At 43.5% G+C, this 27,564-nt stretch overlaps 1 protein-coding gene across 5 annotated transcripts in view; it reads right to left on the bottom strand.

The window, feature by feature from the left end:
• Window positions 1–27,564, bottom strand: part of KATNAL2 (katanin catalytic subunit A1 like 2) — a 67,656-nt gene that overhangs the window by 28,845 nt on the left and 11,247 nt on the right. For 2 of the 5 annotated variants that reach the window (XM_015069988.3, XM_053205552.1), the window contains exons 2-8: window positions 12,706–12,776; window positions 8,930–9,096; window positions 7,555–7,597; window positions 4,380–4,497; window positions 3,155–3,253; window positions 1,050–1,148; window positions 764–841 (exon numbers count right to left, since the gene is read on the bottom strand). In XM_015069988.3, the coding sequence (XP_014925474.1) occupies window positions 764–841; window positions 1,050–1,148; window positions 3,155–3,253; window positions 4,380–4,497; window positions 7,555–7,597; window positions 8,930–9,096; window positions 12,706–12,776 (675 nt within the window). The remainder of the gene's footprint in view (window positions 1–763; window positions 842–1,049; window positions 1,149–3,154; window positions 3,254–4,379; window positions 4,498–7,554; window positions 7,598–8,929; window positions 9,097–12,705; window positions 12,777–27,564) is intronic. The other 3 variants (XM_015069990.3, XM_053205553.1, XM_053205554.1) reach the window with 2 other exon arrangements.

Genomic DNA, 27,564 nt, shown 5'->3' with positions numbered 1-27,564 from the left:
CGGAACTGAACAGCCAGAGCTGGGGAACCCTTAATTACTGCAGAATAGCTGTGCATTTTTTGGAACATATTAAACATCTCTCCGAGTCTGCCTAGGTTGCAGTCTTTCATTAAATATGAGATCGCTGGATATCAGATAAATAGCCTATAACTCAGGAATCTATTCTGTTCCCAAGGAACTTGCCCAAAGTCACACAGCTAGAAAAAGAAGGATGTAGAAATCAAATCCAGGTCAACTGATTCCAGAGCTGGTATCGTTAACCATGAGACTCCACTGCCTTTAAATTCTGAAGGGTAAGCTTGAAATTCAGTAGTCTGGATGATAAGCTCTTTCCTGCTAATCTTGTTTTTCATGGAAATTTCCAATTATGAAATCATCAGACTCCCAATATCTCTGTTTCTAGACTTTGACTGTTTAAACAAGACACAGACATGCTCTTTCCTTCTCTAAGAGGCTTTCTCTCCTTAACTGTTGGCTCTGCTCTAAAACCTTTCACCTGTCCCTTGCCTTCCAAGTCTGTTTCCCTTTTGGTTTTCTTGGCCTCTGTAGTGAGATGGTGGGCTCTTTGTGTTGTAATTTTATGATTCTATAATTTATTTATCATGCATTATTGTGCCTCTAAACAATATGAGTGCCTTTGCAAGTGGGGGCACTTTATAAATAAATGATCATATTTATTGTTATTAATAAAAGAAGCAGCCCACAATGCTCCAGGAGCCCCGATCCGCCTCCGTAAATTTGTGAATTGAATATCAGATCTTACCCGGCTCACCACGGCTGCCAATTCTCGCATCTCACTATTCATGCCAATAAATGCACTCAGAGGTTTCAACAATCGTTCCTGATGATGGGAACAGAAAGTTTTACGTTACAATATTGTTCATAACTTAGAAAGCAAAACAGGATGCGGATCTCAGTGACATAAATGGTGGCAGATAGCTGTGACCTTTGAGTTGATCTCAAAATTTCTCTGGACTCAAAATTATACTTCTGAAGTTCGTCCTGATGTTGGTAGTTTGCAAGACGAATGTCACGTCTTAGCCACTTACTGAGGGGTCTGGGTTACAGTCAAGGCTGTTCAAGCCAACTTCGCTGGTTGCTCCTTTGATGGCATCTGTGAGCAGCCCTCGGAAGTCAATGATTTGGCCCTGAAAGGGAGTAATGGTTATTTACACCATTAAAACATAAGAGAAGACAATCCTCAATAGCTCAGCTTCTGTAAATCAAGACACATGTATGTACTTTGGTATGTAGGACACACAAAATGAAGCTTTGAAAAGAACCTGCACTGGGCCTCCTGGGTGGCTCAGTCACTTGAGTCCTGCTCAGGTCATGATCCTGGGGTCGTGGGACTGAGCCCTATGTCGGGCTCTGCACTAACCATGGAACCTGCTTAAGATTCTCTCTCTTTCTCTCTCTCTCTGCCCCTCTCTCTCTCTGCTTCCACCCCCTCCCTGCTCACATGTGCTCACTCTCTCTCTAAAATAAAAAAAATATTTTTTAATAAAATAAAAAGAACCTGCACTAATAATGAACAAGATGATTTCCTCAAGTTGGGCACTCTAGAAGAAAAAAATAAGTTGAAATAAATTCCTTAGAATGAAGTTGGTTTGAATAAAAATTCACAAGCATTTTTCAGTTCCTGACGCCATGCCATATGCTTCCTTACAGGTCTGGCTCCCCTATATTGTCTCATCCTTTGTGACATTTCACACACAGGAAGAACCCATCATCAGGAGAGTGATGATAGTTCCCATTAACCATCATGTACATTCTCCACTCAGTAGAGTTCCAGCTAACAAGTGACTTAAGGCCAGGTTTAAACCCAGATATCTGCCTCCCGTACTCCTCCCAATGCCACCTCATCTCCCCCGCAGGCAGAAGGAAAAAGGAAGGATGCATGCAAGAAAAAAGTAATTAGCAGTAGCCAGCACTTACCAAGTGTATATTATATGCTGGACACTATGCTAACATTCTCCACTCGTTATGATATCTTTCTAACTAAAAACATTTTTTTAAATGTTTATTCATTTTTGAGAGAGACAGAGACAGAGTGTGAGCAGGGGAGGGGCAGAGAAAGAGGGAGACACAGAATCCGAATCAGGCTTCAGGCTCCAGGCTCCAAGCTGTCAGCACAGACCCCGACGTGGGGCTGGAACTCATAAGCCGCAAGATCATGACCTCAGCTGAAGTTGGCACTTAACCTACTGAGCCACCCAGGCGCCCCTTTTTAAAATTTTTTTAATGTTTATTTATTTTTGAGAGAGAGAGAGAGAGAGAGAGAGAGAGAAAGAACCCATATACTTGAGGACCTTAAAAGGAGCCAGTTCAAGCCAATGAGAGCTCCCTTAATTTCCAGGGAGATGCTCCCAGCCTCCCCTCCAAACACACACACAGTCAGAGTTTAGTTCGCCCCAGAAGAGCCAGCCAGGGGTAAGTCTGAAGTCCTGTAGTTTGAGAACTTGCTTGAAGAAAGATGACTCTTAAAAAGACACCCAACCCCAGAAGTTACAATCAAGAGAAACCTGCTAGGTGTTGATACTGCTTCACCTTTCCAAAGGACAGGTTTTAACCTACCTTTTGCCTACAGCCACCCAATCTGGGTCTTCTCTGTTTGAGAAACGGTTATTTCTGAATCAAGAAATGAGGTTCATTATGAAAAGGGTAGAAATATTTAGTATGGATAAGACCCACCCTATTTCAACTGAGGTTTCATGGTTCACATGGAATGACATGTAAGCCTAGAGCCACATCTCCATGGAGAAAAAGTGCCATCGCTCATCAGTTACCACCAATGGGGGAAGAAAGAATGGGTAGGCCATCATAACTCCTTCAATAATACAGAACACCCATGCTGATCATTTCAGTCGTGGGATTTTTAAGCTGAAAGTGACGTTGGAAGCCATCTCTTCCAAACTCCTGAGTTTACAAATAGGGAAACTGAGCTTCTTCGAGGTGGGGCACATCCTTCAAGACCAGACCAGAACACCAGGGCTGTAATCCTCATCCAGTGCGCCTCTCAGTTCACCGCACAGCCAGCCTTTGACCGTCACCTATTAGCTTTCCTCTTTGACAAAAACAACCTTTTTTACTTTCATTTTTACAAAGAAAAGGGATGCCCCCTTTTGGTTCTAGGTTCACGAATGCCACTTACTTTTTGTGGGCGGACGTTTTCTTCTCCGCTGCCTTTGGGGACTCCTGATATACTCAAGCCAAAGTCAGCGCCCTCCATGGGAGTATTATTGATAGGCTCCTGGGGAAAGAGGAAGACAGCAAGAAGCCAGCTGGGGAAGCAAGTTCCACATGCTGGTGGAAAATGCCTATTCCGGCATCCAGAATCACACACTGGGTATCAGTTCAGTAAACGGGAACCTCATGTGTCATTCAGCCACTTCTGTGCAGACCCAACAAGATGAATTCACTGTCTGCCTGTGCCATACGGGAAGAGCTGTCACCAGAAGCTACAGGCTTTGAGCAGCTTTTCCGGTGGAGGAAACCGTTGTGCCTCAACCCATCCCCGTTCACACTGGCTTGCCTGTTGTCCTATAACGAGGTATCTGAGGCCAGGGGTGGCTGAGTTTGGAGGTGGAGCTGAGTCAACAGTCAACTGCTTCCTGCGGATTCCCCTGCACCACCTTCGGCTCCCTTCCACCTGAGCCAGACTGCAATGGCCAGAAGTGTACAACCTCCTCGAGAGTGAGAGGTTCCTTCTGACAATTGAGTTTCACGAGGACTCCTTTCTCCCTCGCCAGGGATCTCTGACACTCTTTCTTCCCATTCTTTTTCACTATTTCCATTAGTTCTCTTTCCTCTGAAACCTGGTATGTTTGTTCTGACCCAGGAGGTTGGAGGTATGAATCCCCTGAGTTAGAAGCCATTGATTTCCCCCGCCTGCTGGGCTCTGTCCTCTTGCTGACCACCCTGTCCCCAAGATTGTTTTGCGGGGAGGTCTGGAGTGAAGACCAACCATTTGTGTTTTGGAGAAACCCAGCCATTCCTGAGGCCATCCTTGACTTAGTCTTAAGAGTCCAGGAATGTGCTTTGGGACAGGAAAGATGTGCCACCTATAGTTACCTCAAATGGGATGATTGAGCTCTGTAGCAACCAGCCCCCTGCTCTGACTGGACCCAGGGCTTACCCCTCGAGGACTGTTTCCCAGTACTCCAACCAGGGGGAAGGCTGGCGGAAGGAAGGAGACTTCCCACTCGAATTAAGAAACATTAGGAAGGCTAGAGATTTGCCTGTGGTTTTAATTCAGTATACTGGAAGAAAATCTACAATGTAACAAAATCACACAAAAATGAATAAATGTGACTCTTTTCTCAGGGCTATTTCTCAGCCATCTGCAGTTTTACCAATACCAGCAAAGCCATCCAGACCTGTTTAGGATGCTCCTTATGGACGGATTTGGCATCCCCTGGCTTCCCCACCGTGGTTCTGGACCGTGGCCTCTGCTGACTGATCTTGGGAAGATTTTGACAACTGTCGCTCATCACCCTAGGGGAGGGAACAAAGACCCTGGAGGACATTATTCAAACCATTTAATTTGAGGTAACTAAACAACCTGTGTAGCCAACTTAAAAAGAGTTCTAGAAAGATGTGCAGATGTGGCACCATTGGGCCCTTCCATTTGCACTGTCCTGACACCCTGGCCGCCTGGCTCTGACTTGCTCCACTCTACCCCTTGGGTTCCTCCAAGAGCAAGCTAGAGGGTCCACCTCCTTCTGGAGGCCCCCAACCTCCTCTTCATTTTCCCTTCAAGCCACCTGGCTCCAGCTCTTCTGCCGGTAGCTCTGTATTCCTAAGAACACATGACTTTTGCAAGCATTTTCCAACGTTTCTTCCACCTTCCTTAAAGAACAGTATGCAGCCCAGGGGTCACGTTGTGGGGAGGAAGGAGGAAGCCTAGGGATTTGCCTGTAGTTTTGATCCAGTGTGCTGGATGTACTTAAAATAGTTCTCATCAGGCTGCGTACAGCCAACATGGAAAGGTGCTAACTTCAGCAGCCCGTATACTACAACATCGAAGGGGCTAGTGCAAGGGAAGCAACCCTTACCTCATCTCTGTTGTCACAGATCTTCATATTTGCCAAACAGATTTCCACCAAATATTGTTCACTTAAGGCAAAACATATTGATGGGTCTGGACGCCAGACAGTGGCTACCTCTCTTGGAGATGGGATGCATTGATCGGGAAGAGAGCCTGCTGGGGGGCTGGGGTGGTGGCGCGTACGAGAGTATATGGACATTTGACTGCATATGTGTTATATGCATCAATATAAAGGTAAAATAAAGTTGTTCGCTAGGTCCTTGGAACGAGAAATTCAGTTTTGGAAAATTAGCAGATAGGAGATGACATCAGAGAAAGGCAGGACTGCTCGGGGGGCCGACCGTGAAGTCCCACATCTGAACTTGTTTGGGTTTTCTCCATTCCTTTGTCCTTACGTGTAAGATGTGTTTGCAGGAGTTTTGCTGGAAGTATTTCTCCCCTGTCCTAAGGGGTCTCAGAGAGCATCTATTTCTCCATTTCTTTTTGGGAAAGGAGGAGTTGTATCTAATATAAACACCTAGCCAGCAAAAGACCACCCATGCCAATAATAACGCCAGCGTCCACACACGATGACCCCGGTGTTGGCCCACTGGGGTGGGTATCATAAGAGGTGGACAGCTGACAGTTTCTCGGAACGTTGTTTTTCATCTGTAAACTAGGAACACAAACGTCTGTCCCTCAGGCCTTTGGCTGGCACAAAAATGAAGTGTCTATGAAATGAATACCAAACATGTTACAAGTGCAAACCTTTATGAATAGCACGGATTTAAATGCAATGAGGTCATATATATACATATGTAGTGAAGCTTGCCTAACGTCATTGCAGGGCAGACAGGGAACAGGGAGTCTGTTTTCCTGCTTTGATTTCCCTTTGGAGGCAAGTGGTTCACAGATCTGCTTTAACACGATCAGAGACAAGTTCCTAATGTGCAAAGCAATGTGATTCATTCCCAGTCAGCTCTAATGATTGTAAAATTCATCCTAATATGGGACCAAATCCACCCCGCTATAATTTTAGGTGCCCCTCCTGAGTATGCCCTGTGGAATTCTACAAAGAAGGCTCAGTCCCTCTTTAGAGGGTGAAGACTAGTGCCGTGTGGTTCTAGGGGCACCGCCTCCCCATGGGTTCCAGTCTTCAAGCTAACCCTCTCCAGTTGCCCCAATCATTCCTAAGGTTACCTGGCTCCCAGATTCATCCTCATCCTGGTCACCTTTCCTTTGTCCACAGTCTTCTGACCACAACAGAGTCACCTCCTATTTTGGGGACACTGTATTTCTATCAGTGAGGCCCAAGACCACATTAGCAGTCACATCACACTGTTGTGATCACCCTCACACCTTATCTGTTGTGAACTCAGATTTCTAGGTCCCTGATTTTGTAATGAGGGAGCTATTTGTCATTAGTCTTTGGTTGGAGCTTACACCTTATTTCATTAAATTTCATCGTGTTATTTTGGGCCCATCTTCCAAATTGTCCAGATTTTTTGGCATCCTAATTCTGTTATCCATCACATTAAATAAACTTTCCTCCACTGAGTTATCTGCAAATCTGTAAACTGGGAGCTTGCTCTCTGGTGTGAAATGCAAGCATTAGGAAAAGGCACTTTCATTTGTTAATAGCCAGTCTCATGACACAACCTTTCATTTCAATAGCTATCTTCAATTACAAAATTGTAAACAAACAGCATTCATTACTTTCCTAATTATCCTTCCCGACTCCAGCCATTTGCTGTCTGACCTTTACGCCTGCCACGTACAAACGTTTACTCAGAGACGAGCTGAGGACACCCAAGCTGTCAAGCTGCCTCCCTGAAGAGAAGCAAAGTGCTCGAAAGACATTCACTTCTGGAATGTTCTCCTAGGTAAGGAATGCTGGGGAAGTTCCAGGCATGAATATGTGGCTGAAACATAATCAGAACCCAAATGCATGCCAAAGCTGGCTTCTTTAAATGCTCCTCGCTTTTTTGGTTCAAAAGTACTTATCGTTTGTTGTCAGAGTCTGACTAGCTTTATGGAAACTGTAAATAAATGGATAATGCTTTGGTCAAAACGATAAAATTGTTCCTAAAGAATAGTACAAAACAAAGTTAGCCTCAGGCAGAGCATTATTGAGAGTATTATCATGAGGCATGCATGGGTGCTTGCTACGTGTGGGGACCTCACTGTGTGTCAGAAACTTGCTCCAAGCTTGTGAGGAGCAGGGCCAGGAATTGAACCTGGGTCTTGCAATCTCTGAGGTCCGTACTCTTCATAGCACATAGCCTTGAAAGAGTACTAGTGAATGCAGTTATCTGTGGTAAAACCAGGAGAACCCATAGATGTTGGCTCATGTCTTGGACGTCTGTAACGTGTGGGGAACCCATTGCTGGGCCCACTAAGGTCACATGATCACAGTCTGCAATTGCTGGTAGACAGATAGGGAACCGAGCTGGAGAATCTTCTGCAAAGGGATCCCACAAACTCTTAGAGTTGGGTTGGTCGAGAGGAATTACCATTCACTTTACCTTCTGGTCTTCCCTCCACTTCTTTGTGGTAAATTATTTTCCGCTGTAGCAAAACAAATATTGGAGGAAAAGGAAAGAATTTAATTTTTAAGAGAAAGTGATTTTTCAGATATGTTTGCCCTTTTACATTGTTCTCAAAATTTGTGCTATAGCCTTGTGGGGTCCAGGAGCTCTAAGCTATTCTCATATAGAAAGAAGTGAAACTACCAGCAGAAGGAAAGAAACCCATGTTTCCCAAGCATTTCTGCATGGAGAAAGACCCCAAAGCCCTTAGATATTAATTGAGTTGGAGACCATGAACCTGGTGGCAACTTCAGTGTGGGCCAACTTTACGGTTACCATTACATTAAGTTTTCATGAACTTGACACCATTTTGCTGTAGTCCGTGGGACACCAGGATGATTGCATGAACACTTACCAGTCGTACTCTGCCAGTTTACCTTAAAATAAAGACATTGTGTCTAATATCCCAGGAGAATATGGTTCCAGACTAAATCAGAACCAGCAATCTAGAAATTAGATCATGTCAGTAATAGTCCTGGTGGCCCAGGAGTCAGTGCTTCTCTGCCCAAACCCAGACCCAGCAACCAGCCAAGGACAGGGAGCTCTGAACTCTGCCCTGGAAAGGAGCTCAGATAAATATCCCTTCCAGCTCAGAGATGCGCCCCCGGCTATTTTTAATTGACATTCCTCTTGGTTTCCTGGTCCCCACATGAAATGTTAAAGTCTGTGGCTTAACAAGTGCCTTGTAAACAGGACAATGATCTCCCTTGGTTTATAATTACTTCCCCCACTTACAGACTTCCAAGTCAATGTTACTACAAAACATAGGGCCCTCGCTTTAGATCTTTCCTCCAGCCAGCCTCCTTGACTGCTAACCTATACTGGGTCTTTGCATTATATTGATCATTATCTGGATTGATGGCTTTCAAAAGCATTTCATTATCTATACATGAGCTATTAGCTTCACCAATACTCATTTTCATGTTATTTTCAAGATAGATAATAGGTCTTCCTAACAACAACAACAAAGAGTCTTCTGTCTTTTATCCTCTTCCAACAGCTCTTTCCATTTTTAAAGAAATGAAAGTAACGTTGGTCTTCTAAAAAGCACCTGTGACGCACTGGGGTTTTACGTTCATTGTCCTAAAACACACATACCTCAAACAAATGCCACCGTGACTAAAGGGACATCACTGCCTGGCTGATCATGTTTCTATTTCTGTACAGGATCTGATACAGGCTATACAATCTTTCTGGTCTATTCTTTCAGTGTGGGGAGGGGGAGAGTAGCATCTATCTGAGAATAAAATGAGGAAGAAACACTAATCTTAAAGATGAGAAAAAACCTTATTTCTAGAAAATAGCCATGTACCTGTGTCTGATGCCTTTTTGACAATTTTGGGGTATTTCTGAAATTTTACAAAATAATAGCTCTCATATTCCATCAAAATAGTTTCAAGGTCGATGTTGTCACAGACTTCAAAGCGTCGTAGCCCCAGTTTAGTTTCTTGCTCCAAAGCATTGGCTGTATCGATATATCTGGCCATTTCACAGAAGAAAAAACAACAACAAAAATTAACTCTGGGTAAAAAAAATAAAGGCAGACAGGAATTACAAGTCCACAGAGACTCAATACAAATATTAAGCTTATATTAAGCAGTACATTCGATGAAAATTACAATATATGAGGTTTGCCTATAGAAGGAGCCCACATATGTTAAGTATATCCAAGTACTGTTTTTCAAAGCAGTTGCCTCTGGAAGCTACATACTTATTCTAATGATGTCATCGTTGTTCAAAACATTTTTGGAAGTGCTTAGAAGTCAAATAAGTAAATCGACTAAGAAAATGTCCTGTGTTTTCTCATTTCTAGCCAAAATTGAGTATTTGCCCAACTTGATTACCTCTTTATTCACCAGCATTAATGTTAGATAACATCTGGCAATTGTTAAACCCAAATTTAAGCCCAAGAGGCAAGATGTGCCATGATTGTGGCAACTGAAAAGCATAGGTCATGAGTTCTAAAGGAAATTCCAGAAATATGTTGATCAATATCATCAAGGAGATTGAGTATAAGAAGAAGTCATCTGCTGGGCCATGTTATTTCTGGTCACTTTTCTTCAGTCACACATCTACACTACCTGGTGACTGTGGGTGGAAGCATGATCTTCACCGGGGTTCTTCACTGTCACTTTGAACCTGTTGTGGTCTCAGCAATGCTCTGTCTCCCAATCCTCTGAAAGTGGAAAGACTTTCCACATTTTAATCTTAGTTCTCAACTTCTTATGAAACCAAAGACTCTCCTGAAAAATGGGCAAATACGCCCAAATCAGCATACAATTTCATCCAAGGACACTGGATTAAGAATTTTTGCCTCAGGATAGACTTCTTTCTGTTTGATTCAAATCTGGGAAGGTAGGAGAAAACTTTCTTTTATATTATGCTCTCTTCCCTTCACCAGATTCAGGTCAGTTGGAACACTGAACTTTCTTAAACAAGGTTGCCATGATTATTTCCAGTGACCTTGCTAAACTTTAAAGAAACTGCAAAACATCAATTGGCTGTAGTCAGTCAGCCTCTAGACACATTGATGGCTCACCAGGCTTCTATACTGTGTCTTAATCCCCATTTTACAGAGAGAAAAACTAACTCTGTCCTAGGAATAATTTTTGTTTAGTATTAAGTAATACATGCTCATTTGAGAAAAAACTAGAAAATACAGGTAAGTCAAAAGAAAATTCCACTACCTTTGCCTATCTTCCCAAACATTTTTAATGACTAAATGTATATATACTTACATATATACACTTGTAAAGCTCTATATATGTATATACACACACACATATATATGCATATATATATGTTATATATATTATTTGTGTGTGTGTGTGTGTGTGTGTGTGTGTGTGTGTGAGAACATACACTATAGATTGCTTGTAGTCTTTACTCACATCACATTATATTGAACTCTTTCCGGGATCATGGGCTTTTGACTTACACAAAAATTATAAGAATAGATGATAGTAGGCCTCATAGATCCCAAACTAATTAATCGGGGAACAAAACTGCTTCTGCGTGTTGCTACTACATTGTTTGAGCTTGAATGAAATCTGAATTTCATGAGGTTGGCTGGAGGAGCCACTAGAGGTTCTCAACCAACGGAGTGACAGGATGGGACGTCAGGAAGAGGAGTGAGCAGTAATGAGCATGACATAGTGGGAGAGATGGGGAGGCTGTTAACAGGTGCTCAGACCCAGAGAGCAGCGTGTGTAGTCCTCGAACCAGCAGCTGTGATCCTCCACTGTCGGACCTCACCTGTTCTCCCACACACAGCCCAACTCTGGTCTTTCTCCACTTATGGCTCTTCTTTCTCTGTGAGCCTGCCTGCGATGTCCTTGTGCATCGTGTCTGTCTACCCATCTTCTCCACATCTTTCTAGACCAGCTCACCTTGCCGTCTCTACAAAGCTTTTCTCTGGTTGTTTATTCCAATCCACTGTAACCTAGCCTCTTGATGAGGATAAATCCTTGGTCTTTTGTTAAAGACAGGTCTGCTTTTCCAACATTGATATGTCTTTTAAAAATACCTACAGTTTACTTTTCATCTTGACATACACTCCTAAGTGCCTTTACCAGAAGGTCTCAGGAAAATGGTCAATTCTACTAGAATTTTCATTGATTTGAGATGCAAGGGGCCATCTCATGGCAGAAAGGGGAAATGCATGCTTTGTAAATACACAGTCGAAGGGATAAACTATGCTGACTTTTCTTTGTCTTTTGTTTTCGTGGTTCTCCTTTCTGAGATAGTTTCTTGGCACAGTTACCACTTAGGGCTGGATAATTCTGTTGTGGGATGCTGTCCTGTGCATTGAAGGATGTTTAGCAGCATCCCAGACATTGCCAAATGCTCCCCAAGAGGCAAAATCACCCCAGTTGATAACTGCTGCTCTAACTTGAAAGTTCAAGCCCTAAACCTGAAACCTGAATATTTTCTTCCTAGATGAAACCTGGAAAGAAAGGAAACTGGAAAGTAAATAGTGGATGAGCTCTCTTCCTCATAAAACCCAGCACATCTGCAGCCTTCATTGTAAAGGCTTGCACGTTTCCAGATCAGGTAGGTGGCCAAACTCAGATGCTTCCAAATTTCCTCCCCTGCCAGTTATTGAATGTCATTGTCCGGAAAAGAAAGGGGGACATAGGTCATCCAGTAAATCCGATACCTTTATTTTGAGGGAAGGAGAATTGAGGAATGAGAGTGTGATCTCTGTGTACGTAGCCTGCTGTAGGGCCCTGGGAATCTGATTTGATAGGCCTGAAACCTGAATGGGAAAGGGAACGTATCTCATGACTGGGTAGCTTTGTTAGAGTTTTCAAAATGCGTAATGGAACTATATGTGTCAATGAGGCCATAAAATTATGAATCTAGGTTGCTGATGGTGGGGACAGGGACAGGCAGAGCACAGGGGATATTTAAGGGTGAAGCTATTCAATGTAATACTACAATGCTGGAGGCAGGACATTATGAATTTGTCAAAACTCATGGAACCATTCAACACAAGAGTAAACCCTGATGTAAACTATGGACATTAGCTAACAATAATATATCAAGATTGGGGGCACCTGGGCTGCTCAGTCCGTTGAGCATGAGACTCTTGATTTCAACTCAGGTTATGATCCCAGGGTCATAGGGTCAAGCCCTGCGTTGGGCTCCACAATGAGTGTGGAGCCTGCTTAAGATTCTCTCTCTCTGTCTCTCTCTCTCTGTCTCTCTGTCTCTCTCTGTCTCTGCTCCTCTCCCTTGCTCACACTCTCTCTCTAAAATAATATGTATATATACACACATATACATATAGGTACATCTACATACACACATGCACACACACACAGATATTTATATATAAAGATTAGTTCACCAATTATAACACACGTACCACACCAGTGTAAGATGTTAGTAACAGGGTAGACTGGCTAGGGTAGGGGGATTCCCAATATATGGGAACTCTGAATACTTTCAGCTCAGTTTTTCTATAAATATAAAACTGCTATAAAAAATAAATTCTATTAGCTATTTTTATAAGTGTATATCTAGAAAAGTGGAGGTCAGACAAAGAGAGGAATCACGTCTGTAAATCTTTGAAACAGAACATACCCTTCTTGTGTTAAATAATGCAGAATCAAAATAAGAAGATTTTTTCGTCGTGCTTCTGTTCTCCTCTCACACTGTGAACAAACAGGAGAATTTAGATGGGACAACAATGAGATCTAACACTCTTTTTATAGCAATAAACCCTCGAAGGTAAATGTAACCTGTCAAAACCAAGAAGCATGACTTAAAGGCTGGAAGGCAGTTCAACGTCTCTAAGGATATGTAAAGTTATTTTCCATTGTCGTTTTCTTCTTAGAGCTGCCTTCTCAATTGTACACTGAAGGTACAATGATTTAAATTAGAATTGCACTTTACGAGTCAACTTCTTCCTGCCAAGCTAATTGGCATTTTATTGCTTATAAGTGCAAAGAAATGAGTATACACGCTCCTGTTTGGGCCAGGTTAAGGAAAGTGATGGTAAAGAGAAACTTGTGAGCTAGAAATCAGCTCTGACAGCACAGCATCTTTGGTTCACCCGGAGTCGCACCCAGTCCCAGCACAAAGTGGCCTTGAGTTCCAACAAGCCACTCAGCGGGTGACTACACAGCCAAACATTTAGCATACCCACTGAGAGCAGCAGAGGCCAGAAGATGGAAATTCCTGCATAATAATGTCCTTATTCAAACTCGATGCATGTGTACGTTTATTCAGCATTCGTGTGCTGTGTTTAGGTATCAGGTATCTCAAATTCCCCTGAAATGTATTCATAAGACACCTACTTTCAGTAATACCTCCCTTATTTGTGAATAACTTACCTGACATCTTTTTCTAAGGAGCATACAGGTAAGAACTGGATAAAAGCAAAAAAGGCCCCTCGGTGGCCCAAATAAACACGCTCATGACATGTATAAAGACTTTCAGACATTCATCCGAAGCTTTCTAAAAATTAATGTAATACAATTAAAACATGTGTGCAGTTATTTCAATCAAACAGTATTGGGGCGCCTGGGTGGCTTGGTTGGCTGAGCATCCGACTTCGGCTCAGGTCATGATCTTGCGGTCTGTGAGTTCGAGCCCCGCATCGGGCTCTGTGCTGACAGCTCAGAGCCTGGAGCCTGCTTGGATTCTGTGTCTCCCTCTCTCTCGGCCCCTCCCCTGCTCACACTCTGTCTCTGTCTCTCTCTCAAAAATAAATAAACATTAAAAAAAGAATCAAACGGTATTATAAATTTTTTTTCTTACATCGCTTTTTTATGAAATATACATAACGTAAAATTTACCATTTAAGCCATTTATAAGTACAGTTTAGTGGCATTGAGTACATTCATATTGTTGTTAAGCCATCGCTGCCATCCATCTCTAGAACTTTCTTCTCTCTCCCAAGTGAAACTCTGTATTCATTAAACAATAATGCCCTAACCTCCTCCCCCTAAGCCCTGGCGCCCACCATTCTACCAGTCTACTTTCTGTCTCTATGAATTTGCCTTTACTACGTACCTCACGTAAGTGGACTCACTTCAACAGTATTTGTCCTTTCGTGTCTGGCTTATTTCATTTAGCATAATGTTGTCAGGGTTCATCCATGTTGTAATATGTGTCCAAATTTTCTTCCTTTTTAAGGCTGAATAATATAGTACTATAAATTTTTATTTTTATAATTTTCTTAGGATTGTATTTTCTTAAGTAATCTCTACCTCCAACGTGGGGCCCAACCTCGTAACCCCGAGACCAAGAGTCTCATGCTCCACTGACTGAGCCAGCCAGGCACCCCGATAAATTTTTAACAAAAAACAATAGACTGTGCCCCCACTCCACTACCTCACTCCCCACTTCTCCCCTAGAGGCAACAACCTTAAATAGCTTAGCCGTTTCTTCTGACACTCACTTCCATGTTTCTAAATACATCACTGTTTTGCGATACGTGAACACTAGGCATTAACTGTTCACATCCTGTTACGGTAGACGAGAACTACGTTGCCATCCAACTTCTCACCCTCCCCTCCCCGCTACACTTATATCAATATTCAGTGCTTACATTATTATGAGCATGTAAATAATGTTCACTGCTGAGTCAGAAAGCACTTACCCATTTCTGTACATTATTTTTTCTTAGTATGAATAATTGCCTCATTTTTTGTAGCTTGGCTGTATACATATTACTAATTTTCGAACAGCAACACACCTCTAAAGTCCCCTCCTATCACTTTGTTCACCATCAAATACATCAGATAATGTGTCACATACACTTTCCCCATTCTTCCAAGGAATGCATTTTCCTTCAGTGCAAAAGAAATAGTCTCAGAATGCACGACAGGGAAGAAGGCTTAGGATTGCCCTATGGAGCTTCCGTTGCTTTAGCGTGTGTGTATATGGGTTGGGACCCAACCTAAAATGTCTTACAGTTGGGTCACAGTAACAGATTGAAAGTCACTACACAAAATGACATTTTCCTGATCTTAAGATATTCAACACTGGCCATTTTTGCTCATTTTTCTGAAGATGTTGACATAACACTCTTGATAAAGACTGAAGCTTTTCTAATTTACCATATTTAGTAACTTTGACTCTGATAGTCAAAATCTACTCCCCCTCCCCCACTCCGTTTTTGTTTGTTTGTTTGTTTGTTTTGTGTTTTGTTTTTTTGTAATTTGATTTGACTTGCTTGTAGTGCCATCTAGTGTATTAGGAGGGGAACACTTCATGAAATTTAGGTTAGTTCCAAATTATTATTCGCATAAAAAATGACAATCATCGCAAAATTCAGTCCAAATCAGGTTTGCAAATAAAGATATAACCACATGTTAGAGAAGCAGTAATAAGATTGATAGGATATGTTTCTAAGTAGAAAAATTCTCAAGTTCAGGCTTGGGGTTTTGATACAGAATTTTAGAAGTCTAGAAGGTACTGGGATATCATTGAGTCTCAAGAACCTAAGATCCAGATAAATTAAGGGATTTGCTCAAAGCCTGCAGACTTGAGCTCAGAACCCAGTGCTCTTCCATCAGTTCCTCCCGGTTTAACCCCCTTCTCTTCAATCTCTGCTCCCACCCCTACACCTTGACTATAGACTAGAGAGAAACTGCTATTTTAATTTGCCAAAAACTGCCAAATTTGCTAAAATCAAACAACTGTGGTTACCAAATAGTCTTTCTTAGCTGACCTCACATAGTAACACACAAGTGGTGGCTCTTACAATTCCTCAAACCTAAAATCCCACAATTTTAGTGACCATTTCGAAGCAATTACTGGCTAGACCTCCTTCAAAAAGTCAGTCTCCCTGGTGCACCAGGAGTGTTGTGTCTCGTAGGATGATCATGCTTTTTAATTTCTGAATAGTCAGATTCCTGCTGTAAATGAAGCTAATCCATTTCACATGTATGTAAAAGTCTTTGAGAACAAAAGGATTGGAGCTAAAGAGCCATGAAAGCCATGCACGTTCTCAGAGGCGCTTCAGTGGACACTGGCTAGTGCCCTTTCCAACTGGGCAGTGTTTTTGCAGACTGTGGGGTGCTGTGCCCATATCAGGGTCAGTGATTGGTGGGTGCTCAACAGCTGTTAGTTGCTTGTTCGTATAATTCAGAGTCTCTCCATCCTTCACTCTGGAAGCATGCACTTCTTAATCTAAACGTGCACAGGTGCACATGTTCTCTTATGAGTAGGATGCTGAGAAAAATTAGCTAAGGAGCGTTTTGCTTTTGTTCCTCAGTACTGCACACACCGCACTGTGTTTGGATGATAGCTCTAGATTTCCTAAAGAGGAAGGTCTGGGTAGAGCCAGAAAACTTATTATGTGAACAGAAAAGATCTTGAGAGGGATGTTTTTAAAAGGGGATGGGAGGGGCGCCTGGGTGGCTTGGTTGGTTAAGCGTCCGACTTCAGCTCAGGTCATGATCTCACGGTCCGTGAGTTCGAGCCCAGCGTCGGGCTCTGTGCTGACAGCTCAGAGCCTGGAGCCTGTTTCAGATTCTGTCTCCCTCTCTCTCTGCCCCTCCCCTGTTCATTCTCTGTCTCTCTCTGTCTCAAAAATAAATAAATGTTAAAAAAAAAAAATTAAAAAAAAAAGGGGGGGGGGATGGGAGGGAGCACCTGGCTGGCTCAGTTGATCTGAGCATGCGACTCTTAGGGTGGTGAGTTCAAGCCCCACACTGGGCATAGAGCTCACAAAGAAAGAAAGAAAGAAAGAAGGGAAGAAAGAAAATAAAGTGGGGGATGGGAGGGCTGGGGAGGATGGAAGAATGGGGTGGGTAACAGTTAAGGGATGTACAGTTTCTTTTTGGGGTAGTGAAGATGTTCTGAAATTACCGTGGTGATGGTTGTATGTGTACCTCTGTAAATATACCTCAGGTGAGTTGTCTGATATGTGAATTATATCTCAAATAAGACTGTTTTAAAATTCAAAAAAAAAAAATGGAGAGAGGTAGAGAAAAAAAAGACTAAAATGAATGTAAATAATTTGAGTAACTTTTTTACCCTGATTCACAAAACAAATGGTCTGACTGAAAATAGAAATCCTTTTGTGCAACATTTTGAAGTGATTCAAAATGGAAATGGTGGGGAGAAAGAGCTGCTGATCACCCACATCGCTGTGAGAGCCTGCTCCCCACCCTGGCGGCAGGGCCCGGGCCGGTCCTGGTCCCGGGTCCCGTCGTGGGATGCGGCGACCACTGGCGCTCCTTTATGTGCTCTGATCAATCAGCTATGTCCAGCCAGCGAGCCCAGAGTGAGCACTGGGTAGGTGTGCTGGACAGAAAAGAAAACACGAAACCCTCTGGGCAGACATTTCCCTTTACTGTACACTTTTTGGTTTTGTCATCATGGGCCATGCACATAAAAGTTGAAGAAACCACCTTAGGGGCACCTGGGTGGCTCGGTTGGTTAAGCCTCTGGCTTCAGCTCGGGTCATGATCTCATGGTTTGTGAGTTTGAGCCCCGTGCCAGGATCCGGGCTGACAGCTCAGAGCCTGGAGCCTGCTTTGGATTCTGTGTCTCCCTTTCTCTCTGCCCCAACGCCCGCTCATGCTCTGTCTCTGTCTGTCTCTCAAAAATAAATGAAGATTAAAAAAATTTTTTTAAGTATTTAAAAAAAAGTTGAAGAAATCACCTTAAATATTGTTAATATTTCTTCAGTTCATTGGACAAAAATAAGACTCTTTCAGTAAAACAAAAATTCCTTTTTTTTTTTTTTACAGAGAGAATGTGTGTGCATGTGCGTGAGTGGGGGACAGGGAGAGGGAGAGGGAGAGAGAGAGAGAGAGAGAGAGAATCTTAAGCAGGCTCCATGCCCAGCCCCAAGCCCAAACGTGGGGCTCAATCCCATGACCCTGGGGTCATGACCTGGGTGGAAATCAAGAGTCCCACGCTCACCCGACTGAGCCACCCAGGCGCCCCTCACATTTCTTTAAAAGAAAGATCTTTTAAAGATCTGGCAAGGTCTGAAAGAATATGCTCTCACATATGACTGGTGGAAATGTAAACCAGTGCAAACCTTTTATAGAGCAAATTGGCAAAATCTATCAAAATGAAAAACGCACAGACTCCTTGACCCAGCAATTCCACTCCTAGCAATTTCCATTGTAGAAGATCAATTATATTATATCGTAGAAATAGTCCATGTATGCACAGTGATTAATGTTCAAGGATGTTTAATACAACATTATTCGCGTTCACAAAAAAATAGCAATAGGCTATAGACATCCATCAGTGGTTAAATAAGTCACGGCACAAGCTCACCGTGGAAAGCAAGGCACCGGTCAGAAGAATGAGCCGTATCTAGTCACACCGCTGAGGAAAGATTCTGAGCACGTCGTGTTTTCGCTCCACCCACTCACTGCCCCCCCCCCCCGCCCCCAAATATTGTGTTACTTGGGGCAAGAAAGCTTGAAACACAAGCCTGAATTAAATTTGATAAACAAAAAAACTTCAAACAGTACAGTTTAAAAAGAAAAGATTCTTGGGGACCTTGGGTGGCTCAGTCGGTTAAGCATCTGACTCCGGGTTTCCTCTCGGGTCATGATCCCTGTGTTTGTGAGTTGGAGCCCCACATTGGGCTCCTCGCTGACAGCGCAGAGCCTGCTTGGGATTCTCTCTCTCCCTCTCTGCCCCTCTCCTGCTCGCTGTGTGTCGCTCTCTCTCAAAATGAATAAACTTAAAAAAAATTTTTTTAATAAAGTAAAAAATAAAAATAAAAGATTCTCTCTTCCTTCTATCCACTATTTTAATTTCTTGTGTAATCGTTCAGAATATTATATCATACCTATCAACATACCTATGTGCAACTTTTTTAAAGTTTATGAAAACAGGATAGTTTTGTTTACACTGTTGGGCATCCTGCCTTTTCCCACCACTTAATAATGTATCTTGTGAATCTTCCAATTCCAGCATATGTAGATCTATCATTCTAAGACATACTGTAAAGTTAAAAATCACATACACACCTACAATCCTTCACTCATAGAAGAAGTAAGGAATAAAACACAGATATGTAATTACCTCTGGGCACAGGAATGGGATGGGGACACGGCAACTTAAGTGCCAATCCATATGAATTGTTTAAATTTAATACGTTGGCAAGTAAAAAGCAAACAAAACGTCAACTTGGGTTGGACTGTTCACAGATTAGAAAATTTCTAGGCCAAGGAATTACATCCACCACCTTGGCAGAGAGCCACTCTGACATCCGGGTTCCCTGCCCAGGCTTGGTAGGTATGGGGTGCAGGGCTATGTTTTCATTCACAGGGAGGGGAAGATCCATACAAAGTCACCCAGAGGCACCTCCTCCTCCACACCACGCTGCCCACCCCCGTGACTCCAGACCCCACCTGCTCCACTTCACCTCACATACACAGAGGCTGGAAAACCTAGGAATCGTATCGTCCACCATCCATAAGTAGGGCCTTTGGTTTCACAGCCACCCCGACACAACTTGAGCTGGAGGATTTGTCAGAATTATCTCCCTTGGATTCCCTGGAGTGTTGTTTACACAGTGGACCCTCTGACCTGTGAACTCATGGGAGATCAGGCTGAACTGGAGGACAAAAGTCTAATGCTTGAGAGGGAGGCACTTCTGGACCCTAGGCTGATCTGGGCAATGTTGGCCATATTCTTCAAAGAATATAAATAACCTATCAGAGAGGCTTGTTCAGGGGTTTGATTCATTCCTGGAAAATGGTAGCCATCCCAGCACTAGTTGAGAGTATTTCCGGGGGGTTTTGGCCAGAATCACAATGTTTGGCAAATAGTCCTGATGTCTACGGCAGATGATGGGGATTCAGGGGCATCCTTTGGTTCAGTGATTCAGAATTCTGTTTGGTAACGAAGCTGCTTCAAAGAGAGCTTTCCTACTATGCAGATTGTGAAACGGCTTGTACTTGGGGGCTCCAGGCCTCGAAATAATACTTCAACTTTTTCTTTGAAACAAGTTTGGTGGTAGTTCAGAATTTAGTAAGAACAGAAAAAAGGTATAAGAAAATACTGTTTAAATACCTAATGCGAAATATTTAAGATGTGCTATCACTTGAAACACAGAATGTGGTCTTATAAAGTTATTGATTAAAAGTGTAAAGTTTACCAGATCTGTAACATCTTTATACTCCGGCCATTCAAATTAGCATGGAAAGTTGTCTTCTGAATGAAAAAACTAAGAATGGACCATCAACAAATGGCCAATTTAAACTGTAAAAGATGGTGTGCCCCTGAAATGGACACAATTAGATGCTCAATTAATTTCTGTCTACCAAAGAAAGGAGGACCAGAAGTGAACATAGAACGGGAGGTATCTCATTTGTCTCTGCTTCAACGATCTGGCTGTTTTCTTCTTCCTTCATTTCCTTTGTGGGCAATTGTGCAACAAAAATGCCTCCATTATCAGTTTCAAAATTGAATCCTATGATACTGTAGCCTGAGGAAAAGGAAGCATTGAATATCATTCCTAGTTTTAGACCCAGAAGATATTTAGGAAATGTTACTGTATATACACCACATGCAACATTAGTGCTTTTAATTTCTTTTTTACGGGTGCAATGGAGATTAATTTGCATGGGCTCGTTTCAATTTCTGTAATAAGATCCAAATTTTGCATTAAGCTTTCCATCTCAAAAACAAACAGTTAAAAAGGACACATTTCTTCTTTCAAATGTTTTTATTATAGTTCTATTTTACAGTCCCTGCATCTGATATTCACTTAAAAGCTTGAATATATACCCATAGGTTCTAATTTGTTTTTTGTTTGTTTCCTGATTACCTCCTGTTTGTACCAGGAAACTTGAGAAGTTTCAAACACTGTACAACTTGACAAAGCACTAGAACTACCAAAAGAGTGTCTACGGATCCAGGGAAGGCATTTATTGTATTTAATACAAAGTCAGAACTGGTCAGCTATGCTCAGGAACAGTGTGTTCCATGAGAAGAGACACTTGTTAATCCTGAGTATGAACTGGTGATGGAATTTGGGATTTCAGAGAAGTATAAAGTCTACTGAAACACAGAAGACTTTCCATGCCACACGGTGCCATTGTTATTCAACACTGAACCAGATTGCGGAATTATGATATTTGTGTTCTTTTCAAAAGCCCATGCTCACACAGGCTACTTTCTGCTTGCAACAGAGCTGCACGATGGGGAGATCAGACTGCCGGGCACAGAAAGGCGATATCAGTCCCCTGACATGTGCGATGTGAAGTTCTCAGTATCACCTATGAGGTAAATGAAAGGATTTGATGTAAATCCATCAAGCCTTTAGAACCAACTTTTCTTTCTCCAGGGATCGAGCCTCAGAGATAGAGATCTCAAGGAAGCAATCAGACAAATCTAGGAGGGGAGATGTTCTGCAGAACGGTTCTCATGGTTTCTGGAACAAGTCAGTGCCGTTGAAAATAAAAAAGAAAAGAAGAGAACAATAGAGAAAGTACGGGTGGGGGCTGTGGCAATGCAAAGAGACTTCAGGGCTATGACAATCAGATACAATGCATGACTAGTTAGAGAACTGTCTAAGTTCTCTGGTTAGAGAACTAGTTGGTTAAAGAACAGTACTTACTATATGATTTCATTTTGATAAAACGTGTGTGTGTGTATGTAACTGTATACACATAGAAAAGGATCTGGGGGGGTGTATGGATATACACTAAGGTTCACCTTTGGTTAACGCCATAGTGTCTCTGGGTTGTGGGAATGTGGTGTTTTTATTTTATTTATTCTCTTCATTACCTATTGTTTCTTTACGCTTGTTTTATGATTATGGAAGTAATCATGCAACATTAGAACTGCCAATTGATACTACTGAGAATATTGAAAATATAAAAACTGTCAGGAATTCTTAAATCTAATAAATTCTAAGACTTGGGGTATCTTTAAACCTAAAATGATAGGGAAAATCTAGACTATAAGTAAACTACTATTTATAATGTTAAGACAACTGGAAAGTGAAGGAAAAGTTGAATAATACTTAAAACATATACCCATAGCATTGTTCAAGAGATTAAAAACTTTAAATATAAAAAGATAAAGGAAGTGCAACCAGCGAGCTTTCCTGATTTGGGCAAGGGGTCTGGCCAGGTGAATTCAGGGAGATCTGACTAGGATCTAATTGGATCCAATCCAATCAAAGGGGCTATAATCAATGCTGCCATTTTAAGTTAAGACTATTAAGTGATTAGTTTTAGTTGTAATAGTAGTAATAATAAAGTGCAGGGGCACCTCAATGGCTCAGTTTCTTGATATCAGCTCAGGTCATGAGCCCAGGGTTGTGGGATGGAGACTCACATCAGGCTTTGGCACTAAGCATGGAGCCTGCTTACATTCTCTTTCTCTCTCTCTCTCTCTCTCTCTCTCTCCCTCTCTCTCTCTCTCTCTCCTTTTGCCCCTGTCCCCTGCACTCTCTCTCTCAAATAAATAAATAAAATAAAAATAAATAAAAACTAAATAAAATGTAGTCCTTCTAAGATAAGCGTAAGTGCCCTCAAGGATAATTGGGGGGAGTTGGGCTTAGGCTCATTTGACTCAGGCTTTATTGCCAATGTTCAGGTGGTCAGAGCAAATGGCTATTCATTCATTCATTCAAGAATGTATTCGATGCCTGTGTCCTACACCACTTTGGGGACAAGCCAGATGTAGGAACTATTACCGCCCTCACGGGGCTAAACTGTGTGACTTTGAACTATTCCCTTTCTCTCTCTAGGCCTCAATTCCTCCACCTACTCAGAGGTGTGTGTTCACCCAGGACCTAAACTACTTTGATTCAGGTTCCAGCTTCACCTCTTTCCGTTATGTGACCACATGCAAGTTAATTTGATCTGTCTAAACCTCAGTACTCTCATTCATAAAATGGGGGCAGTATTACCCGTTTTGTTGTGTTAAGCTGAGGTTAGAAAAGGTCGTCAACAGCAGGCGCAGGGCACTAGGGACCAGACCAGAGCTGGGCAGGGGGCCCAGGGACCCCCTACAGGAGTCAATTTCCTGGGGTAAAGGTCCACAGCCCACACAGACAGCGTGGGTGGGTCTTTCTAGGGCCAGGGTCAGGGTCTGGGGCTGGGCTGGCCACTGCGCTGGCTCCGCACGCCGAGGACCAGAAGCCGGGCTGCCGGGCACGCCCAGGCTGCAGGCCCAGCCCTCCAGGGCACGCTGGTCCGGGCCAGGTCCACATGGGGCCAGAGGTGGCACATGAGCCCCGCCTGAGCAAGGGCAGAGAGGTCGGGGCACCCCGTGGTGCAGGAGCTGCAGGCGAGCCAGCCACAGGCCCTGACCTGAAGAAGCTGCAACGAGATTTGAAGGGACTCTCTGCCTGGCTCCACTCAGTAGCTGTGCTCCCCGAGACCAGGGTGGCGGGACAGTCAGTCGCCTGCACAAATACCAGTAATCCGGTGACCTGGCCAGGGACATGGCCCAGGGGCAGAGGCTGGCTCCCATGGATCAAACACTGAGTCTGCTTTGGAGAAGAGGATTCCCCAAAGCATCCTGGAACCACTCCTTAGGAGGCCGGAACCGAGGGAGACCAGCCACAACCCTGCAAAAGCCTCCAGCGGCCGATCAGACGGCCCTGAGCACAGACAGAAAAACCACAGAAAAGCCTCCGAGCTCAAGAGGCCTCACCCGGTGTCCCACAGTCGTGAGAGGAGACGGGAAGAGCCACAGCGTTGCTCCAATTTAGCCCTGAGAACAGGAATCTTCTGGTTACACGCTGTCCCGTCCACTGTCTGCGGGTCCTCAGCAGTTGCCCGGAACCAGCACAGATCCCTGTCGGAGGCCCATGCTGCAGTGGCCTTCTCCAGGCCACTCTGGTGCCTCTCAGGACAGACGGGGACACAGCCAAGAATGCCACCTGGGTGGCCCCAAGGGAAAGGGGCTGTGAGTCAAAGCAAGGGGCACCAGTCTTCCCAAAGGGACAAAGTCCTGGTGGGTGCCAAAGGACATGAGAAGTCCTCTGCTTTGCTCGGCCAGAAATCACGCCAGGCCTTCTCCAGGGAGGAAAGCCCAAGGCCTCTCTCCCAAGACAACACAAGGAAGAAACGCCCTCTGTAGGGCTGTCCAGAAAGAAGGAAAGAGGGCCACTGCCTTCACAAGTGTTCACTCCGTCGCGGTTGCTTCAGACTGCACCGCCTTAAAATGCAAGAGCGCAAGGCTCAGAGAAAACCAAATCAGACAAAAACAAGCAAAGTCTAGACAGCTTAGACTTGGAAAGTGGGCAGGAGGCCTGTTGCCCAAGGCAAAAGAGAAGGTTCTAACAACCCAAGGATTCAGGAAGGGAAAATAAAAACTTTTAATTTGGATAGAAAGCCAATGGGCTCCCTCCCTGAAGTTGAGGAGGCAGATCTGGATGATGAATTGCAGCCACCCACTGTGTCTTTTGAGTCCTGCTTCAACTATGACCGCCCCCCCGGGGCAGGGGGTGGGAAGACTGAAAACTTCAGCTACTGCATTCTGGGAAATGCTTTTAGAATGACTCTAAAAGCACTAGTGAAAACTTGGACTCGGTTCAGAAATGACCTCAGGTGAACAAAAAAGCAAGTCAGGGAAGGCACAGCCGTCTGGAGCCCATCGGGCCAGGCGGAAAGAGGTCCCCGCTGACTCACTACCAGTGTTGACAGACCTCCCATTACCCAGGGCACAGGCCCCTTACGGCCTCTCCTGTCTTCGCATTGCTGTGCTCCTTCCTACCAAAGCAAGAATCGCTGTCTTCATCCCAGGAAGAGGAAGAAGCTGGATTTACCGGACGCAGAATGAATTCAAAGATGCAGGTGTTTTGTGGTCCCAAGTGTGCCCAGCTCCACAAAATGATGACCTGGTGCAACCAGTGCATCCGGATACTTAAAAACAACATCGATCTTTGAAATGGGAGGAGCCACACATTCCGTTCCTGAACCCATTTTGGAGATTTTATGCCGATCAGCTATATCACATACAGAAATACAGTCGTGTGCTAGTTGAAGAAATCGATAAATTATGGAAAACTCATTGACACCAATGAGAAGATCCAGAAGAGCGTGAGGCGTGGTGGGCGATGTTCGTGCAGCTTCGGGAGGCCCGAGGGCGGCGGCTGTGAGGGCTGACAACGAACGTGGGGTCTGTACGGGCCAATAAGCCCTAGGGCTGACCAGCAAAGCTGGTCCTTTTCAAGTCGGTGGCCCAGCGCCCTACTGATGTTCTAAGGAGCGGGGAGACGTTTGCACGGAGGAGCCGCTGATCAAGCTAGCACCACACCATGCCCTCGGCGGCGGTGACGGAGGGACAGCTTTAACCTATTCTCAGAGAAGCCGGCCTGCGACCGCCCGAGCTCCCGCAGTGCCCACTGGGCCATGGAAACCCGCCAGGAAAAGTGCCCAGATGACGGCGAAGCCAGTGTTAGACTTCAAGAACACATTCTCCCCACATAAGCTGAGACTTGCCTTGGACACGGAATTTGGGGTGGGGGAGACAAGGGCAGCGGGGGTTCCAAGATGGCACTTCCCCAGGAGACCAGAGGCTCTTGCTTTGCGGAAGCTTCGGGAGGCTCCCTCCTGTAGTTTGCAAATGTTGCACCTGAGAATCTATGTGCCACAGCCACTGCCTCCCCGCCTGGAGAATACTCCAGAATTCCCAAGACGTGAAGCCTCAGGTTTACTGAGGATTTAAAAAAAAAAAAAAATTTTTTTTTAATGTTTTTATTTATTTTTGACGGAGAGAGAGCATGAACGGGGGAGGAGCAGAGAGAGAGGGAGACAGAATTCGAAGCTGGCTCCAGGCTCTGAGCTGTCAGCACAGAGCCTGATGCGGGGCTCGAACCCACAAACTGTGACATCATGACTTGAGCCGAAGCCAGACGCTCAACCGACTGAGCCACCCAGGCGCCCCTTTACTGAGGATTTTAAGATCAATTAGAGTTTTGTCAAGTAGCCCCTCTGTAAACAATAAGACATTGTTTTAATTAATAAGTAGTATTCTCAGATTGTTCATACATACATACATAAAACTACTTGGCATGGGATTATTTTTTTTAATCTCAGAGTAAATAAGGCTTTCTTGGACACAAACCCAGAAACCATTAATTAAAAAGACTGATAAATTTAACTACATAAAAATTTTAGAAATCAAAAACAAGGTCAAAAGACAGCAATCTGGGAAAGATTTACATTTTTTTTTTAAACATTCAAAGGCCAACCTCCTTTATATATAATAAGCTCTCACAAATCAGCGGGAAAAAAAGACCACAATTTGCTATAAAAATGAGCAAAACATAGGAAAAGATGGTTCACTGGAAAGGAAACACAAATGACTCTTAATTGTATGAAAAGATGCTCAATCTTACAAAAATGCAAATGAAAAACATAATGTGATACAAAATTTTACCTATTAGATGAGTCAAGTTCAAAAGAACAGCCTGCTGTGTTAGAACAAATTATCATGCATTACTAGTAGACGTGTAAATTGATACAATGTTTATTGGAGTTAATAGGCAAAATGCTGAAAGCATACATTCTTTGGTACAGCAACATCACTTTACGAATGAGAGACTGAATATATAAATGGGTAATGGTCAGACCCACATAAGCTCAGGAAGCCAAACCACAACCTCTGCAGCAACCAACCCAGAACACCGAACCACAGCCTCCATGGCAAGCAGTCCAGGAAACTAAATCACAGCCTCTTGTAGCAATTGGCCCAGAACGGTCAGGATTCAGTCAACAACTGACAGCCTCACAATTTTTGCCCCCAGCTTCCAAATCAGGACAGAGCAGAGAAAGCCAAATATGCTGTCCAAATCAGGTACGTAAGGTACCCTGCTTCTGGGTAGCCTGCCTCCAGCTTTCCCCAAGTCAACAACCTCCAATCAGAAAATACCTGAAGCCTTCCTTTTTTTCACTGCAAAGCTTTCCCACTCCCTTGCCTGCCTTTGATTCTCTGCCAGATACATGCAAGTGACGGTACCCGACTCCTTTGCTACAGCAAGCTCAATGGGGATGGTTAAAAATGCTCTCATTTGGATGGTTTTCATTGAGTTCCACAAGAACTTTAGTCTACAGATGCACCTATGCCAAATATACACATATAAAAACTCTTGGACATAACAACTTCACTTATAGGATTTTATTGCCCTATAGATCTACCTGCGTATGTACATGTATTCATTAACCCACAGACATAACCAAGACATTTAAGCCACTTTTTCCCAAGTATATTTGCCTGCCTCTAAGATACTAAGATGCCAAGTAGTATGTTTGACAACCTCAAGGTGCTATAGGTGCAAAAGTTAGAATCTAGGACACAGCATAATAGGGGATGCTGGTAAAAAATTTGAAGGAGGGCTCAGTCCTAGGACTCAGGGCTAAGGACAAAGGAGAAGTTAAGCTGCCCAAGCTCAGTTTCCCATTGTCTATGTGGCTCAGAAAAATCTCAGTCCCCGAAATTGGATTAAGATGTTCCTGGATTGCTAATGTCTCCCCGCTCAGGTACAAT

Source organism: Acinonyx jubatus, chromosome D3 (assembly GCF_027475565.1).
Source record: "Acinonyx jubatus isolate Ajub_Pintada_27869175 chromosome D3, VMU_Ajub_asm_v1.0, whole genome shotgun sequence".
Classification (NCBI taxonomy): Eukaryota; Metazoa; Chordata; class Mammalia; order Carnivora; family Felidae; genus Acinonyx; species Acinonyx jubatus.
This window is presented reverse-complemented; position numbering and strand designations above follow the sequence as displayed.